This window comes from Labrus bergylta, chromosome 7 (genome assembly GCF_963930695.1).
Source record: "Labrus bergylta chromosome 7, fLabBer1.1, whole genome shotgun sequence".
NCBI classification, from domain to species: domain Eukaryota; kingdom Metazoa; phylum Chordata; class Actinopteri; order Labriformes; family Labridae; genus Labrus; species Labrus bergylta.
The window spans coordinates 4,737,383-4,758,134 of NC_089201.1; the positions used below are offsets into that span (position 1 = coordinate 4,737,383).

The following is a 20,752-nucleotide window of genomic DNA, read 5'->3' on the forward strand; positions in this document are numbered from 1 at the left end:
TCTTTATACTCTGTAGAGATGTCGGGTAAACCACCAGTTCTCACAGGCGGGACCAACATCACACTCGCACATGCCAACAAAAAAAAAACACACAACGGTGATTGCACGGTAGAAAACGCAGTAGCATTTGTGCAGGAGAACTGTCATTCATAACTTAAGCAGGTCTGTGTTTATTGTCATAGTTTAATGAAATAATTTTACTCATTAGAAGTTTACAAGACAGATAGAGGGTTTAATGAATATTCTGGCATGTAAGTGGGTACCTCCACTGAGTTAATTATTGAACTTAACCGTCACAGAGAGGAGAATCATCAAGGTAATCAAGTCTTGTTAAACTAAAGCTGAAAATGATTCATGGTCTCCACATCAAAGCGACTCATTCAGCAGCTTTAAGGAAACCATACGAGGAGAAACATGTTTAATAAGCTCTGACGTCAAGGCTCCAGGGCTTTATGACCTATACTGTATTTACATCTAAATGTTACCTTACTCATTTGTTTGTGCATGCTTTTTTTTACTGGATGTTACACCTGAAAACAGATTACTTAGTGCTCTGTGCTTTACATGAATTCACAAACAAATCCTTTAAAATAACAATCAAGCTGGTGAAGGAACGGTGAATGAAAATCATTGATGTCATCCATGACAATGAACCGATAAACAACCCTGATTGTAACACGTGTGAGGTAATAATTAGACCCCTCGGACTAAACACTGGAGGACAGAGGTTGGTGCTTTATGTGGGGTCAAGGTCAGGAGCATCTGAGCATGTTTACCACCGACATAAGAGGAGCAGAGGGGAAACACAAGAAACGTGTTTTAAAGGGGTAAACAAGAAGCTAAATGAACACAGTTAGAGATGGGAAGGGGTTGTTATTTATACAGGAACATTCAAATAACTCAGGTTTGCATTTAAGATACTAAAGTGTTGGAGAAGTGCAATGGGTAAGAAGATTCTCATCAGTAGAAACCGGCTGCCAATTTAGATGTGATGCATCTTAAAGGTCAGATATTGTCTTTTTTTAGACCTCCATTGCTGTCAAAAATATAGGCAAACAATGAATCAACCACCAACCATCAAATGAGGAGGAGTTGGATAAGGACTACGATAAAAAGCTTACCATGTACGCCTCTGAAAGGTAAACAAAGCTGTTTCGTCTGATATTATTGGAATCTGCCAATTCATGTGTTGTACGGGTGATATTTGCTTTGGAATTGTAAATTTCACGATCTATGGAAAATAGCTGTCTGTGTCATGCTGACCCTGGTCTACACAAGTCAGAACCAGGTTATTGAAGTTATAATGCAAAATGCATGGTGCAGCAAAATGCCTGCATGTTGACTCCTGCGAATGATAATAATTCATATAATTCAGCACACTTGTGTTGCACGAGGCAATTTGCTGTTTTTGTTGTCGGTATATTGTCGCTGTTTCTTGTATGTATTTTTAGAGAGCAGCATAATTGCTTATTACCTAGAGCGGCACAAGTGGTTGCACCGGTCCTTCCCACGGGGCATGGACAAATTCATCCCATAATTTCTTAATTTGCAGCCTGTTCATCCTGATGGATATTGTTCAGACTGTTTTGCAACATTTTTGTCATGTGGCCACCGTAATACTTAAGAAGCACATGGCATTTAAGTCAAAGAGTCAACAGTTTATGAAATACAGAAAGCGTCTGTTCATTAATATTGTAGCTCAGTCAGTAGGAACTTGGGTTAGAAAGCAAAGGGCTACTGGTCCAGTTCAAGTCCTGGTGCGGACCAAATCTGGAAATTGGAGAGGTGCCAGTTCACTTCCTGAGCACTGCTGTAGTGCCCTTGAGCAAGGCACCGAACCCACACCAGCTCAGGAGCCCCCCCCCCCCCCCCTCACTCTGACATCTCTCCATTAATGCATGTCCATAGAATCCTGTTTGTGCATGTATGTATTTCAGCTTATGTGTGTCTAGCAACAGGCTGTGTTTGACTCAGGCCATGTGGTCAAATGTGTGTGTGCTCTGACTCTGCAGGCTGCACTCTGTCCTGTGTCAACACAAACAGGAATAGTATTTCAAACAAGTGAGTATAAGATAGACACAAGTCACTATAATTACAACATTATATCAGCTATCCACCTGTTCCATATTTTTCCATCTTAATAACAGTTCATATCTTTTACCTGCACAGAGGTTGTGGTGTCGGGTGACACATGCTGAAAACAAATATTATCAGGGAGGCTGTTGATGCAGGTCGAGTAACGGTCGAGGACGTGTAATCAAAAATATGAACAACAATGGTAGAACAAAAACAGGTCATAACAAGGCACATATGTGATACTGTACAAAACGTAAAGGGTATATAATAAAAAGTTTAAATCATATCTAAAATTGGTCCAACAACAAAGAAATGCAATAAAGTAACACCTGCATTTATCTTTACAAATCACAAGATGTTGTTGAAAACATTTAAATGATAAAAGGTTTGATATATTTGTATTTGTTGATAATGACTCCTCGCAGCCCCCCTGTAGTACCTTTAGTGTCCACTGAGGGGACGTAGCTCACACTTTTTTATAAACTAAATTGTTTTTATGGATTGGTAAACTATGCAGATTTCCATCGCATCGTTTTGTATCGTATTCCATCCTATCATATGATGTCTCTCTGTCTGTCTGTCTCTCTGTCTCTCTGTCTGTCTATCTGTCTGTCTGTCTGTCTGTCTGTCTCTCTGTCTGTCTGTCTGTCTGTCTGTCTGTCTGTCTGTCTCTCTGTCTGTCTGTCTGTCTGTCTCTCTGTCTGTCTGTCTGTCTGTCCTCTGATCGTCTCTCACTTGTAAACTCTGCACCCCTGACTGCAGAGCTGCATCCACTTTAACTTTGGTTTAAAAGTTGAGTGAACACAGTTCCTCCAGAAGACATTTTGAGCGTGTTTATTTTAATAATGTTGAAATGTTTTTGATCACAAAGATTTGTCTCCTTGTCTTGAACCTCTAAAGTTCACCTACTGAGTAAAATCTTACTGAAAAATATCACTCTGATAAATAAAAGTAGAATTACAACACAGAAAATTATGTGGATAAGTGATTTTTGGAAACATATAGGAGAAGAGCGGAAGGATATGTCGTCCTGCTCTGGTTGGTCATCTTTATATTTGGTGCAAAATGTGTGAGTGAACAAGAACAGCTACATTATTAAACGAAGCTTCAGCGTAAGTTCAGTCTGGAAGACTATATAATTGCCTTCACGGTCGGGTCTTTCTCATTCATCCCCTTTTGCTGTCATTTTCTGGGGCTGTCCTTGATAATCAGTTGTCTCGTCAGCGGTACTCATCTAACCAATGGCACGGCGTTCCTCCTTCATTTTCAACATATCATCGTTCTGCTCCTGTTTTAAATATGTTTCTTTCTCTGCTTTAGTTAGTCTTCTTAGAATCATCACCCATCAAATCTTCACCCATCCTGTCCATGACTCAGATGTGTTTGGTTAGATCTGCAGGGAACGGCAGGATGATTTGAATTACTCAGATTTAATTGTTTAAAGGGGGGCACTGCAGTGTTTAATTGCCTTTCAACCACACACACTTGAAAGTTGACTGACACCTTTTCTTTCCCATCAGATAGATACGTTTGTATTTGACCTCTTTGCCTTTTCCACACTGCTCCACAACCTGGTGGTCTGTTTATGCTTCAGCCTTGATGCAAACAGAAAACTTAATAATTAAAAAAGGAAGCTATACAGAGCTTAGAAGATGAATAAACAATGCATTTCTGCATTACTTACATTCCCAGGTGTTCTGCAGACTCTGTGGGCTTTACAGAATAAGACCTTTTTTTAATGTCAGTCCTGCAGTTACATCACTGCTCTGATGCACAGTGGTCATATGGTGGTCTATATGATGTGTGCACGGAGGCTGCAGGCCCTGTGACATACTTCAACTCAGTGAGTAATTGCATAACACGTTGCAATGCTTCATGTCTCAGAACATGTACAGTGTGTGCCCAGGATTACAGAGGCCCTGAAGGTCAACTGCATAAATATTTCATGGTCGTGAAAAAAAAAAAAAAAATTTCACCAGACATTAAAAACATTTCACTAAATGCAAAAAAAATACAATTGCAATATGTAGAATTGCATGACAATGCAATATTTTTATAAATAAATAAATAAATAAAATATATATTTTTTAAATATCAAAAAATAGTAAAAATGGACTAAAACCATGTTATATTTTTGTTGCTGTAGCTGAGAGAACTCCCATGATTCCCCGCTAGCCTCAACGTCATCTTTTTCTATTGTTTTGATTGAAAGTCCCCTGGTGGGACTACATACTGTATCTTTAAGGAACAGCAAAGACATTTAAATTAAAAACTTAATAATATAACATGAAACATCAAAAACATTAAACTCTTTTAGTTTTCTTCCTCCCTGACAACTTCCTCCAACATGTGAGTTCAGTCCAATCACAAACGAGGACAGTCCTACCCTTTCTGGTTTTCTAAGATACGGTGAAGAAGGTGAATTATTGTTTGCAGAAGGCGAGACTTTTAGTAGAATCATTTTTGCAGAAGATGAATATGTTTTTCGTTGAAGTTAGTGAAATGTTTTTGATATTCACAAAATATTTTAAAGTTGTTTTTTTAATGTATTTGTGTTTCATTGAATATTTATGCATTAAGTGGGAAGTTTCTGTGTCTGGTGGGTTGGTTAAAGTAAAAAAAGTTCATCTTCATACTACAAGTGTTGCTGGAGCTTTTAGACCTCTTCAAGCTCTCTCTCCATGCACCCGGTAGTTGGTGATGAAGTTGTGCCAGAAAACCCTACTCTGTTTTTTCTGTCTGGTAAAACGTGTTTTTTTTTTGTTTTTTTTGCAATCATTAAATATTTCTGCAGCCACCGTGTAGGATAGTTCATGATTTTTTCACAGGCACTAAAAAATGTAACTTTGTGATTAAAACAAGATTACTTTGGACTCTGATATTTTTTCCTACAATGATGACATAAACCCTTTCTATAGAAACCTACAGAGGCCTATATTGCTTTCTCGTGTATGTTATTGTGAGTGTACTTAGATGCTATAGGGTGAAATTGCTCCGTCTCCGATGTACTGCCACATTAAACCCCGCCCACGTGTCACAATCGGCATGTTTAATTTAGAGGTCGCCTCGCGCTCTGCCGTGAGTGCATTTTAGGGTCGCTGCTAAATGACAGATTACTCACATTTGTGTGAGCCTATGTAATCCGATTCCGCTCCAGTTCATTCTGTGCAAATCTCATGTCGTCATAGTGAAGCTGCCTACTGTAGGAGCGCTTCACAGCCCCGCGCAGGCCCGACCAATCAACCGCAGAGTCATCCTACACACACACACACACACACGCACACGCACACGCACGCGCACACACACACACACACACACACACACACACACACACACACACACACACACACACACACACACACACGCACGCACTTTGCACGGCTGAGAATGATGTCAACAGCTGTTTGAACGGCAGCGTAACAGAGCCTTAACATTAACGTGTCATTTATTATTTATAAGTTATTTTTTTATGCACGTCATATTTAAATACGTCATCCTTATTAGTAGTGACTGAACTAAAATAAAATCACATCCTAGAATTTTAATATTAGTGTAAACTTTCAATAAAAATACAAAGAAAACGATGAACTCATGTAATCATGTAAAAAATGCACAGAAAGAAGGAAAATATTAGATTTTCTTCTCAATACTTATAAACAAATGACAATCATGTTGGCTAAAACAGTCTAACTTACAATGAATCTAATGAACTTTGAATCCATGGTCACCAGCCTCTTTAATACGTCTGTGTTAAAAAATGTGTCATTTTTGACTTATATGAGAGCTCCAGTATCAGCATGTCCACTTTTATTTATTCAGTAATGAACATTAACATGTAAATATGTCTTGTCAATATATTTCTATCTGTACTCCCTTGGCAGGTTGGTGGTACCCCCGTTAACATATAACCCCAATGACAAGCAAAAACCAAATAACATAAACTTTAAATTAATAGACAGAAACACATTTCTACAAACATCATCATCATCATCATCATCATCATCATCATCATAATCTTCTTCTTCTTCTTTATTGGCTGACTCAGGAGTCCATCAGAAAACATATAAAAAGCAAACATAATAAAAACACAGGGTAAAAAAACAAACAGACAAAACATCACCAATGCCATAAAAGACAGCTGTACCAGTGTACCAGCCACAAGGCTGACTGGTATCCCACAGAACTATGACTGGGATTTATCAACAGCATAGTAATGAAATTCAATCAGCAGATACATTTGTACATAAAGTTTCCCATAAGAACTCCTGTCCACCGAGGTTTTTGAAAAAGTATTCTCATGGAGTCATCACATGAAACTTTAAGCTTTTGTAATCAAAAGTGGCTTTGCCGTGTCGTTCAAAACAAACCAGGATGAAGTGACCTTCAGAGTTAGAGTGCTTAAAGTGCAGCTACGGGGTGCAAAGTGCCGCCACAATATTCAGGTAAAACGGGCCAAAAGTGACTTCATATAAAATCATTTTAATTTTTAACAGCAAATAAAAAAACTATTTTCTAGAATGTGCAAAAGTAACAAAACTGTACACACACTGTTTACATAACAAATATTTCAATTAAAAATAGATTTTAAAATGAACGGATCATGTTGTGCATGCTTCTCTGTGTTGGTGTCTTTGTTTCATGTGTGAACAATTGTCAAATACATTATTTAATTCAAAATCTTTGAGGAAAAACTCAAAACATCAAAATAAACAAAGCCAGCCACAATGTTGCTGATGCACCTTTGCAAAGGGGTCTTTGTAATATTCTAAGTCTTTGCTAAAAAGCAAACGTTTGATGTCAGCTCTCTCTTTATTATCTCTTATTGACATCACCTTCACTCTGTCCTTTCTCCACTGAATGTACTCTTCTGTGCTTTGTCTCTTTCACTCTCTGCTTTCTCTCTTTATTCCCTCCTTGGCCTGTCCTCATGCTAAACTGTCTTTTTTGTAAGGATTAACCTATTAACATTCTGCATGAATACACATTACATTGAGACTAATAAACTTATTCTGCAGCTATGAATCCTGTGTAAGAGTGTAGACTGAAGAAGCCCATTTTTTACTCAAATGCACCAGTGTCTATTACTTTTTCTTCTTCTGATTTTAAACTTTTTATTCAAAAGAGGCGGCTAAATATCTGATCATAAATGTTTTGTTTAGTTGGTAAACTTCCCATCTCTATCTGACTCATGAGGAGTAAATGATTTTTGGCTATAGGCTATGCAATGCTTACTTTCTGCACAATCTCCTTCCTTCACATCATGTTACACTTTGCCCCGCCCACCTCAGCATCCTCAGGCCAATAAAAAAAACAACTATTGTTTATTGTCATTTAGTTTTAAAGCAACCATTTATGATCGGTCATTTGCAGATTGGCAGACAGAGGCGCTGCTTGTGTAAAGGCAGGGTAAGCAAGCGCTTGGGGCCCCAGACCAGTAGGGGGCCCCTTAAAGGCTGACAAACTTAAAACAATGCAACGGCCCAAAGCGACCGTAGGAATCCTCCCTAAAGGGGCACCATCTGACAGCACTCAGTCTTGTTGCCCTGCTAAGCGTCACATTCATGATTGCTGTGAAGATGGTCAATGAAAGTCAACAAAGAAAGATGAGGAGGAATTATCCGTCTAGAGGAGAGAAAAAAGAAAGAGGAAGAAAGAGGAAGAGCGTCAGGACACTGGCAGACATGTTGGTCATGAACGCCGGATGGAGGGCCCCCCAAATGATTTTTGCCTATAGGGCCCCAACAGACCCTAGAATCACCACTGTTGGCAGAGAAATGATGCTCCAACCTTCTCCTGCACATCTTACCTGACGGCCAATTCAAGCTGACTTCACCCCCTGAGTAAAAAAAGGTTAGTAAAGCTGTTTTTAAAGACCTTAAAGTATCGTTGATGCACTTCCTCTCTCTGGTCTGTGTTTCATGTTTTAATGTTATTTTTTAATTGCCAAATCGTCGTTTTTTTTATCAGATACTTTTTGAATCTATCTCTCTTATCATCCTCTTAACCTTCTTCTAGTGTTTTACTCTTCTGTTGCTCTTCTATATTTACCAGCTTACTTTTATTAACACTTTTTATCTTCATTTTTGTTTTTTTATTACCTGTGTTGTGATGTTGTCTTTTTTATTTTCTATATTATTGTCATCATCATGTTAACTTTTATCTTGGATTTTCATTAATTGTATTGCTTTATAGCTCAAACTGCCTTGTGAGACCTGCTTCTTGTATCTTTTCTTGTTCTTGTTTTTTGCATTTATATTACAATGGTTGACTTCTCTCTGTTTGTTTAATGTGTTGTAGTCCTGACTTCCTGTCACCTAAAGGTGCTATATTAGGGCTGGGAATCTTTGGGTGTCTATACGATTCAATTCGATTGTGATTCTTGGGTCAGGATTCGATTCAGAATTCATTTTTGATTCAAAATGTTCCTGATTTCATGGATCCATGGATTCAAAGTTTATTTTTGTGGCATTTTACTTAGTTAAAGAGCTAGCCTTAGCACTTCGCAGGGAGTGCCCCCCCCCAAAAAAAATAAATAAATAAATTTAAAAAAATAAATAAATAATAATAATAATAATAAACTCAATTTTTGGAAGTTATGAATCGATTTTAAATCTTAGAAGACAATAATCTCGATTTTTACATGAATCGAGTTTTCCCCATCTCTATGCTATATAAATACAGTTATTATTATTATGATTAAATATGAAATATTCTTTCATTCTTGTCTTTTAAATGTTTTCCTGATGCTAAATTACTAAAATAACAACGTAGTGGTAATCCTCTTTTTATCCTTATCTTTATTTCTTCAGGTTATAATGTCGTTTCTTCACCTTTCTTTTTTCAACAGAGTCACTGAATGTAAATACTAAAGGCACTAATAGATTCTTATTCATATTTGAGTCATTGTTTTTGGAGACCACAGTGATGCATCTGCTCGGTGCCTGCATCGACTCTCTCGGCACTCGACTCTCTCACTGTACAACCAAACTCGCTGCGCTCTGACCACTGCAACTTTTGCACAGACTCCTCACTCCACAGACATGTCGCACAATAGCTGAAGTAAACCTGTCATCGCGGCTCGTCCTCCCGAGCCTCCAGAATAAAGAGAAAAGAGAAGGTCTCTCAGGGTCGGATCGGAGCTGCAGCCTCTCCTCGGTCGCTCCTCTCGCATCGGACTCTACGTTTTGCAAAACGCTTGGATATGAATTATGAGCATTTTCCTCACTAATGAACCGGGCCAGTAATGCAGGAGACCGCGGCGACTCTCTCATCACTGTTTCAAGATGGCAGATTTTCATTGAGTTTTGAGCAGAAATCTCGCTTCATTTTTTGCCATGAATAACAGAAATCCTTGCACCGATGGCCCCTGTATACGAAGGTAAGATGCTTTTAAATATCTGCTGTTTTCCCTTCTTCTTCTTCTTCTTCTTCTGCCGTGCACTGAGTCGACTGTATCACTGTGAAACCAGTGAACTGCGGCTGCTCCGGAGGCAGAGATGCGGTGCTCCCTCTGCTCTTTTGCTCTAAATCATTTAACACATATTTACATTATAATTCTTTTTTAAACCTAAAACAAGTGTGCTGTGAAATAACCTGCGGCTGTGTGCTTTCGAAGCTGCTAAACGCAGTTGGAGGATAATAGTAAATATCCTACTGAGTCAGATTGTGCTGCCAGTCTGAGCTGTGTCTGTTAAAACAGCGCTGATGAGGCTAATGAATAAGGTCAAAGACACGCATGCAAGTGTTCAACATACAGTAGTCCACATACAGACACGATATTTCTGTTCCTGGTATTCAAAAAATCTGGTTTTAAAAAAGGAGAGAGAATGTCGGTCACCGATCGGTCCGCCTTTATTTACTCTCATTCTTCCTTTATATCTCCATTTCTCCAACACACATCGTCAAACTCACAGACTCACAAATGTGTTATTGCTCTGAGAATTCACTCAAATGTTTTTCTTTTCCTTCCGGAGTCCAAAAGCGAGCTTAAAAGCTAACATATATTCGCTATGGCTGCAGCATTGTGGCTGTGACTAATCCAAATGCGAGGTTGCTACCCCGCGTGCTTCTCTGGATTGTTTTCTGTCATTCAGATTCTTGATAAAATAACAACAATCTAACATTTGAACAGTGTCTTTACACAAGGTAGGTTATAAAGCTGCAACATTAATACCGGTGATCATCAGTGGTTTGTATCTGGTCCCGCTGCAACCACACACACACACACACACACACACACACACACACACACACACACACACACACACACACACACACACACACACACACACACACACTCTGCCAACAGATTAAATACTCTGATCAAACAGGGACTTCAGTATTATGCATTTGCATGCAGTCTCATGATTAAATCCAGCTGTAGTAATGCAACATGCAGAGGCACTGCAGCCTGCTGAAAATGCTGCTTTGGCTGATAATCCCTAACAATATATTTGAAGAGATTATCAGGGGTTTACATGCTGATAAAAGAGCTCGTGTAAAGTTAATAGCTTAAAACAAATGTTGACCTGTGACGTTTAAAGTATTTATTTTTGAGAAACACCATATTTAACATCTTCTCGTGTACTCCATAGTCCCTCTGCTGGTGTCAAAGGGAACCCCCCTCGTTTCTACTCAGATCACTATTTACAAAAAGAACTATTGGAAAGTAAGACATTACATGTTTGAATGTGGCCAATGCAAATATGAGGAGAAAAAGTGGGAACATTCAGTTGGTTTAAAAGGCGTCTACATGCTGCATTCAGGGTGCTATAAACTCCTCGCTGTGCCTTCATGTCACTGGAGGAATATTGTAGTGATTTTTCATCAGGGGGTGTTGAAGCTTAGAGGCATAGCCCGAGACGACGTCGCTTCAACATGAAAAGAAAAGTTGAAATGAGACTCCTATGCAAAAGGTAATTAGTGTAAATTACATTCCCCGGCTTTTCCCTTCACCACCGAGAGATGGAGAGGGAAGAGAAAGAGGCGGCAGGGGGAATTAATTACCCCCGCCTGTCCTCCTCAGTGTTGGAGAGTGCTGTTATGTAGAGCAGTCATGGAAATGACCAAAGTCTCCAGTGGAAAATAGTTTTTTTTGGGAGGTGAGGGGGGGGTGGGGGGTAGGGGGTCTTTTACGTAGACTTAGACAGGCTATTATGGTGATTACTCACCCCTCGGCTACAGAGAAAGTAATAACTAAAATCTTTAAGATTAACTTCTTCCTTTGATCATTTCATGTTGAGCTGGTTGAGGGAAAACAGAAGACATTTGTTTTTTTTGTTTGCTGAACTTCATTAAACATCATAATCATTTAAGAGGAATTATTAGTTTAATCAGAGCTGATACTTTGAGGAATGCTTATAAAGCTCACATTGTTGTTGGCACTTGAGTGGATTTCTGTCCATGTTCCTGTCAGTTTTGCCTTTTTCCCTCTTTCTTTTTCTTTTTTTTATGTGTTTGCCTTTGGTCCGTCTTGGCTCAGACAGAAGGCCATCAGGCGGGCTTGCTGGCAGGCTGGGCAGCGCTCTGATCACCCTGGGAGCTCGGCCTCATAACGCAAACTGACACCTTGATGGATGTCTGATGATCGGAGCAGGTCCAGCAGCCTCCAGCTGTGGAAAAGCTAATATTCAGAAACGGCCAAAGCCTGCCCTGCTATACTGCTTTCTCCCCCCCAGCTGAGATGAACGTTGTTATGAGCTCATGCCTGCATGTGTGCATGTGTTCATGTGTCTCTATCTGTGTACGAGTTGCACACATGTGCCATCTCCCATTTGTAGAGCAGGCCTGTGAGAGGATTAGACAGCTGCAGAGCTGGGCACCAGGCAGGAGGGCGACTTCACTGTGGATCACAGGTCAACCAAATGATTCCAGAGAGGATTCATTCACTCCTGCCTGGAAATAAAAAAGGACAGAGTATGACTCAGAGGCTGCTGCTGCTGCTGCTGATGTTGGTGATAGGCGCAGCTGCATCAGAGGCAGATTAATGTTTTATCCGTCAGCACGGCCTTTATGCGTTAATGTGACTGAATTACCTCTGGGTCTGCAGGTACAGGTTATGCACCCTGCCGTTGGTCTCTGGGGACAGAGAGGGATCCAGACTTTCTCACAAACTGCCCTCTCTGACTCCCTCCGCTTCCCCCCACGCTTGTTTGGAGCTGCTTGATTGATATCTTCCTCACAGGCCACGGCCCAGGCTTAGAGTCCAAGGTTGCAGCCTTTAAAAAACTTGGATTAGAATTGCAGGAAGAACCCCGGGGGCCTTTAGGGGGCCACAGCGGGGGCCGCACCCTGTGGCAGAGTCAGGGGAACCGAGGAGGGTCTCTTTACTTCCTGACTGTTATGACAGGCAGAGTGGTGTGTTTAGCTCTTCACTGTCCATCCTGGAGACAGAGGAAGGCCCCGGCGAGGGAGGAGGGAGGAGGGAGGAGAGCTAACGGCTGATGGTTAAATAGCTCGCAGGGAAAAACAGTCATCACTCCACAAATCTGTGTAGGTGCCTCTCTGAATGTTTATCTCTTGTTTTTTTCACTTTCACTCAGCAGCCGTTTTTGATCTGTTTTGTTGACCTGATGCATAACCTCATGACTTGTTTGGAAGGCGCTTTGCTCAGAACGGGTTATGAAAATGGATAAGCTGTCTTTACAAGTATCGCTTTTGCATTATTCAAAGCTTCTCATCTGAAAAGGAAGTGAAATCCAGTGTTCGGGGGATTCTTTTGCTATTGATTTGTTGAAGCGTTTAGTTGAGGAAGCCGAGGCTTTGGAGGGAGATAGAATGTGAGTTTTATGTGAGGTGTGTGTGTGCAGCTCTGGGTTAAAGACTGGGGAATATGCGAGCTCTCTGATGTTCTGAAATAGTTCACAGGTGTGATCTGAGGGTTTTAGAAACAGATGGGGAGGGTAACGTCAGCCTGAACTGAAATGACAGGTTAGTGGAGGCCAGTCTGACGCAGGAGGCCCAGCCTTGAATATGAGCAGATACCTCTGGCTATTTCAACAGGCTTAACTTTTCATATACTCTCTTCAGCAAATTTCTCCTGAGTAAAACTGCCTTCAGCACCCCAGCACATCATTCTTCTGCCTGTTTTTTTTTTTTTTTTTAGGATGTTCAGTGGAGATGCAACGGGACTTTGCAATTCTCATTTTCTCTACTGTCAGCGAGCCTCCTGTTTTTAGTGCTTGTGCCATATGTTTCAGACCTCTGTGTGAAAGGACTCTGAGAGGTCCGGGTCTGAGGTCCTTGAAGCGGGAGACCACATCAGTTGCTGACATTAGTCGTTTTTTATCGAAGGGGAAAGGGGGGAAGGCAGGGGGGGGCTGCAATGGAGGGAGCCTCAGCCCTGCCGACTGCTTACACAAGGCATTTCCGTGTTGGTTGTCATGCATGTGTGAAGGCCTTCTTCCCTCCCTGCACTGTTGTTTCTCACTGTGTGTGGTGTCGGCCTGTGTGGAACAGCTGCCTGTGGCTCTGACTAGCAGTTAAACGACTCCAGGCTCTGCTGAAGAGGAAACTGGTGGAACAGGCATCAGTTATACTTACTCGCCTGTTACATAAAAGTTAAAAAGCTTTTTATTTATAGAAGTTAAAAAAAATCTGCCTGTAACAGCTTGAAAGATTATTTTATTTGGTGGAATAAAACACATGACAGTGCACCTGATTGCTGGTTTAAATAGTTTAAACTCACATAACATGTGGCTTTTTAATTATTTGGAGACTTACATGCACTCCTTAATATTCCCAGAATATTTCAGCACGGCCTGCCTCTGACATTTTTTAAAGTTGTTATTCACATACGTGCCTCACAGTGTTTTTTTTGCCTCTATATCAATGCTACTTATTATTTGACTTATCCACTGCATAAACCAAAAAAAGCGGAGAATAATAGACGGGCAAAAAAAGACTATGTGTAACATAATTATGTAAACAAAGATTGCACTGGTTGCATGAAAGCTGCAACCTCAAGCATGCTGGAGTGCAATAAACTGCAGTCCCTCAAAGTGTCCACTCGGGGCTCGCTGCAAAAGCCCAGGGAGCTTAATATATCCATTTAGACAGCAGTAACAAACGTATTTACAGTCTTGTACAAACAACGACTTTGGTCTGAATAGTACATGTCTTTATTGGCACACATTGTACAGGGGTTGAATTCTTTTACAACTCATCTGTTTTGGTTTTATTAAGGACAAATTGTGCATAAATGGGTGCATGAGCGATCTATCTACAAGCAGGTGACTTAAGGCTGTTTGTCAGGAGGCTTTAGGTTCACCGCCACTCCAGCTCTTTGCCCGTTTCAGGGTTGACTGAGAGTTCGTTTGAGACAGCATTTCCAATATGGTGACTGCCATCGTTGGGCTTCAAAATTCACCTTCAGTAACCATTCGGGTACGTCCATGAGACTACAGTACGTTCATGTTTCATACATTCTATGGTTTCATTATAAAAATGTCATCACCCCCGCTTGATTGATTCCATTTTCTTGACTTTTACTTCAGGCTAGAAGGAAAAAATCAGGGTGAAATATAAAGTTGTTTGGGTTTACATATGAAGCTGACTTAAACATGTTTTGGAGTTTCAAGAGTTTTGTGCGTGTGGGAATAAATATAAAACAGTTTTTTGTGCTCTAAAAGGAGCATTTGTCTTCCAGTGGGTTGCGTGTTACCTTATAACGTTCTCCAGTTTGTATTTGAGGATCAGCATGAGGGGAGAGAAGATGATCGTCCATCTGAAATGTAATAAATGCTTCTCGCTTAAAGACATGTAGTGAATGTTTTACAGCGAGGAGGAGACGGTATCTATTAAAAAGTACACTGCAGAGAGTCCTTGCACCTTTTGACACTTTTGCTTTGATCTGCTTTGAGAGCCACGGTTCAAACAAAGGTTCACATTTTACTGCTTTTCAATACGGCTCAGGGTGAATGAGGCCTTTTGTTAACTTGGGCCTGTTAAGCAATAATTACACCGACATTCCTGCAGCAGCGTAAAGAGCACTTTGTATGGTGTCACTTTTCTTACATGTTAATAATGTTGCACTGAGCGATTTGAGCATGATCTGCATTTTCCTCGCGTACCATAGATATCTCATACTCACTTTGCAATCATCGTCTGCCAGTGACCCCTCCACCTCCCACCCACACCCTCCTGCGTTCCCCCGCCCTGCCCCCACATCTCTTATCTGTCCTTCCATCCCGCTCTGTTTGTTGATAAGCCGAGAGGCCATTGGCCAGCACACATGGTGCCCATGTGACACTTCAGCAACAGCCTGATGGCCAGATTGGAAGCCCCCCTCGTATCTGTGTGTGTGTGTGTGTGTGTGTGTGTGTGTGTGTGTGTGTGTGTGTGTGTGTGTGTGTGTAATTGGAGGCCAGTCTGAGAAGAGGTGTAACTACTGTAGCTTTTTTGTTCTCTGTAATCATGACCCCCACCCAAAAAGCCCCCCATCGCTTCCCGCCTCGCTCCCCCCCCCCGCATGGCTCTTCTTATTTATTGCCATCACTAACCCCCCCAAATTGCACCACCAGCTTGTTTGTGGTGCACATTGTCACAGGTCTTAATCCTATTGTTTGTGATAATGTCCACCCGTACAAGTGCTTTTGACATCGCACACTCTGGAAAAGAGCCACCGCCACTGCTGCTGCCGCTGTGTTCATCAAGCTTGTTTTTGGCCTCTCAACCTGACACGGTACAAGCATAAAAAAACTTTCAAAAGATCTGAATGTGATGCAAAGACAGCAACTGGATGGTGAGGGCAACTTGTGCACTCACAGCCACTTCACTTAAACAAAAGATCCCAATTGTCTCTTCACATTACACGAGGCACGGTGTGAAAAATGGCTTGCAGTTTTTTAATCAAGCCTCTCACCTTCACATTTCCCCTCCTCTTCCCCGAGAACGAAACGAGGCATGGCAGGAGGGGTGATGTACAGAGGGATTAGGGGAGTGTTTACAGAGATATTAAAACTCAATGTACAGTAAATGAATAACACAAAGGTGGGTTTTTTTTTAAAGCCAGCTAATGTGGACTTAAGTGTCGCTGCCCCCTTCACCACTTCTGGCTCCGGACCCTCTCGGTCATGGAAGGGAAGTGAAGCGATGGGTGGCTGCTGGCGGCCCCTTCACAGATGGCTGCAGGTACAGCGCTCCGCTTGGCTGATAACCAAAGGACTTCAAAGCTCAGACGAGCGCTCGAGCCCATTTCTGTCCAGAGCCAGGAGGCGAAAAAGGCACAGAGCAGAGAGAGGAGGCAGCAACAGACAACGACTGTGGTAGTCAAAAGAGTCAACAGGCATGGAAATGAGCAGCTTTAGCCCTTTCCTTCTCCTCTGCTGCCTCTTCTTATTATGTCTCTCAATCATCCATTCCCTCCTATTCAAACTTTTTGTTTCTCTCTCTCTCTTTCTCTCTCTTCGTGCTGCTTTACATACTGCACGTTGGGAAAAAGAGAAAATGATTGTCATTACTCTTCTACTCTTGTTCTAATGCTCATTATTCTATCACTGTGCGAGCAGAGTAAATGCTTTCCAGAAATGGAAATACAATGTGACAGTTAGTGTCACAGAAAGGCCCCCCTTCCCTTTTTTCTTAACTTGATTTGGATTAGGGATTATTTTGGGGGGTGGGGGTCTTTGTTCCCTGTAAACTACACTAACAATTTTAAATCTTAAATTTTCAGGATGTGGCAACTAAAAAATCCTCTCAGAGGTTTTCAGAATCAGTCATGAAATGCAGCAAAACGGTCTCTACATCTATTTGATTTACACATAGAGAAATGATTTCTTTATTGCCACTGAAACCTGGAAGCTAATCTTTTATGAGCTTTTAAGGCATAATGTAGGAAGACAGAGATGTTTAAAAGTCTTTGGATTTAATCAGACGTTCCTGTGGCTCCTCTAACACGACCCCAGGACTCAGCTAAGACATGCTGAAAGTCCTAACTGTAAGAAATACTTCCTCTCATGTACATCTTTAAAGACTTAATGTAACACTCAGATACATTAATATCTATAGTCAAAGCATTATTTACTGTGCTCTGAAAAGCTTTGGTGCTCGTCACACTGAAAAACGTGTTCAGTTCAGAAATGTACCTGGCACACGCCTTGCTCAAGTATGGCCCATCATTAAAAAGTTAGGTATGCATCCGTGCTCAACAAGAAGAAGAGCGATAGAGCTACCTGTTTATGTCTCTGAGCTGGAGAGTGTGCAGCATAAAAAACAGGCTGTACTCCTTTTTAGATCCACTCCTCACTTCAAAGCCTGAGGCACATCAGCAGCTCTGCCTGGCAGCCTTTTGAACTGACCCCTCCATTCAGCCGGAGAGACAGAGAGCAGGGAGGAGAGTGACACAAAGACATGCAGTGACAGAGATTGAAAAAGTAAGGCAGAAAAGAGGAGGGGGGGGGCCTGCAGAGATGAATAACCTCTTCTCGGGGCCCATAGTCCTCGGAGGGCACTGCCTGAGGTCAGGGGCGCATGTGGGAGGGTAAGGCAGTTCAGAACTGGTGGGGGTCAGTGGTCTGAGAGGACGATCGTGGTGTAGGGGGAGTGCGGGGGGGGGTTCCATAGATGTCACCCCACTTCCCCTATAACCTGTCTCTCTCTTACATCTGGGATCAGAACTCGTCCGTCGAGGGGCCCGTCTCCTCGTCTCTCATGACGGAGCCGAGCAGCTGCTCACACACACACATACACACACACACACACACACACACACACACACACACACACACACACACACACACACACACACACACACACACACACACACACTCACTCACTCCCACCCCTTCACCGAGAAACTGGCCCAGAAAAAAGGCCAAAAGTTGACCTTTAGTTATGAGGACCTGTTCTCCTTCCTTCACTGCTCCGGAGCGGTCCAGGCCCGGGCGAGCTGTTTTTTTTCAGCTCATTAGGCCTCTGTGAGACGGAGACGGTGTGCGAGCCTCTAAGATCTGCATCGTGAGCATTCAACTTAAAGACGTTCGGACATAAACATGGCAGCACTAAGTGGCATTCATCTCAGTAACATGGATCTCATTCAGATCCTTTCAGCATGTTAATAGCCGGGACAAATAAAAATACCTCCGCTAGGCTAACGGACTAATAGCGCTTCTATCTTTATTCACAGAAAGCATCTTACAGTGAGATGAATCACTGTTGACTCGCTTCCCACGGCTCATCTTTTCCATCTGTTAAAATCCCCCTCAGCTACTTCTGAGCTAAAGGAAGTCAGAAAAGGCCCAGACCAGAGGAGAAAACCCCAAACAGGCAGCTCCTTACAGTGAAAGGAACTGATTTTGTTCACAACGTTCAACTTCTTGATTCTCCTTTTTGAGTGTTGTTTAACTTTTATGCAAGCCAATGCAAATGTGCACTTGTAACACTCAGCCTCTCCGTGTGTGGGTGTTAAACTGATGGTCAGAATAGACATTTCCTGCCCGGTTTTGGCTGCTATTTGTGACTGCGAGGACACTGAAAATATAATCTGCTAAAGCCATGATTTTCACGCTGAATCAGAAGGAGAGGGCTGAGTTGGCCGGCCATATTTATTTCCTCAGCTGTGTGGCCAGAAAGGCTCAACAGCCATGTTTACAGCATTATGTCAGCTGGATTAAGGACACATATGCCTTTCTAAATTGGTATGTGGGCACACGTTTGTGTCCCTCTTATAATCTTTAAAGAGCCGTTTGGATATACAGTGGAGCACGGTGGGCTCTCTTACTTTGTCGGACTGAATGAGAGGAGCAACAGAAGGAGAGAGAGGGTTAAAAAGAAGGAGATGAAAAGAGATGAAAAGAATTCACCATGCATGCTTATGGATGAGTCACCTGCGCTATGAGTGCATGTTGAGGCATTTTAGAGGGAGAAAAAGGCATCATGTAGTCTAAATTAGTCTGATGATCTGTGGCCTTAATAGGCCCCAAGCAGCAGCTTCACACACCCCGCTGAAATATCACACACTGCTGTCACCTAGGGAGGCATGTGCACCCTCCACTGTGTGTATTTGATAGTAGGGGGGGGGGGGGGGCACAGGGAGGATGAGATTTTGGGTGAGACAGGAGAGCAAACCACATCATATGGGGGTTATTAAGAGTTCTGACGTGTTATGTCAAGAAGCTGCATTGTTTCCTCCTCTGCTTGCCGTCTTTGAGGGACGTAAAAAATTTGTTTAGCGTACTGCCATTGGCATGTATCATTATCAAAAGCACTGACCAAGCCTGTGTGTCACAACTTATCATTCAAAAACTCCCTGCTGCATCCTGGTTTCAAGCTGATAACCTGCAAGAAATTGAGATATGAAAATAACAGCCAGCTTTTATGGTTTTTTTTTTTTTTTACGGGTGTGCATAAAACTGACTCAGAAAACGAGACATCAGCGATGCATTTTTATTCAAGGGCAGCTTTTCCAAGCAACTCCCTCCTTCTTTTCTTCAGTTACACATCTATCAGTTTGCTGTTTGAGTTGTTTTGGAAATACAAAAAGCTTCGTCTCTGCCTGCGTTTGATTGGTCCCCGCAGGTGCCTGGTCAGGTCAGACTGGTTTCTCTGTTGTCGGGGTTCATTGCCCGGTTTCAAAGGGGGTGGGGCATCAGATGAATCCCTCTGGGTGTGTGTGTGTGTGTGTGCGTGCGTGCGTGCGTGCGTGCGTGCGTGCGTGCGTGCGTGCGTGTGTGTGCTCTGGGGTGGTGGTGTGTTGCATGCTGTTGATACATAGCTCTGATGTTAAAGCCAGACAAATAGTGCAGGAAGCACTTTAAGTCCTACACAAACAGATAGACACACACACACACACACACACACACACACACACACACACACACACACACACACACACACACACACACACACACACACACACACACACACACACACACGTTGAGACTCAGATATGCAGAGATGCATGTCTGTGGGTTAATGCCTGCTGACACGTGCAGGCACACATTCTGCACACATGCAAAGAGCGGGTGCATCCTTGGTGCAGGAAGGCGTGGTGTGCAGGACGGGCATTATTGAAGCTCTCTCTGTTTGATATTAATACAGCACAGACTTTGACCCCTGAGTTAAAAAACACACCCAAAACCTATTTGTAATGGTCTGTTCCATGGGACAGGGCCGGGCGGCAGGGTGGGGCGGTTAGCTCTTTGCAGCTGACATACTAGCCTGTGGCTTCCTCCTCCTTTGCCTACAGGGTTTACTCTCCCCTGCAGTTTGCCGCTCTCCGTTTTAATTTGCAGAATTTAAATCAATATTTTCCCTCAACAAATAGTGTTTGCATTACTTTGTGTGTGATAAACATACTAATAAGGTTGAAATGGCTTGCCATGGTTGAAATGGCTTGGATGTTAATGAATTTAACATCCAACCAACGTGAACACCTGTTAAGGATCATTTTAGATTTTATAAGTTCAAGATATTTGTTAACGACTGTTTATATCTTGTATTATTTTATTTGTGTTTGTTTTCTACTGTCCCTTATGTATTTGTATTTTTAAAGGCCCATCTAGAGACAGCATAGCAAATTAGCTTAGCATATGAATACTTTTTAGTTTTCCCTGTTCAAATAAACATTGAATATTTGAAGTTACTTTCAGAGTCAGTTAAAAGATTTTGATTTTTGTGTAAGTGTGGTTCTCAACTGGTGGGTTGGGACCCAAAAGTGGGTCGTGGAGCCATTTTCAGT

General features: G+C 42.0%; 1 protein-coding gene across 6 annotated transcripts in view; it reads left to right on the forward strand.

The window, feature by feature from the left end:
* The first annotated feature begins 8,640 nt into the window (after positions 1-8,640).
* The window catches only part of hipk2 (homeodomain interacting protein kinase 2), a 79,508-nt gene continuing 67,396 nt past the window's right edge, over positions 8,641-20,752 (forward strand). For 3 of the 6 annotated variants that reach the window (XM_020651094.2, XM_065956530.1, XM_020651096.2), the window contains exon 1: positions 8,641-9,454. In XM_020651094.2, the coding sequence (XP_020506750.1) occupies positions 9,436-9,454 (19 nt within the window). In that variant the 5' untranslated portion in view covers positions 8,641-9,435. The remainder of the gene's footprint in view (positions 9,455-20,752) is intronic. The other 3 variants (XM_020651092.2, XM_020651095.2, XM_065956531.1) reach the window with 2 other exon arrangements.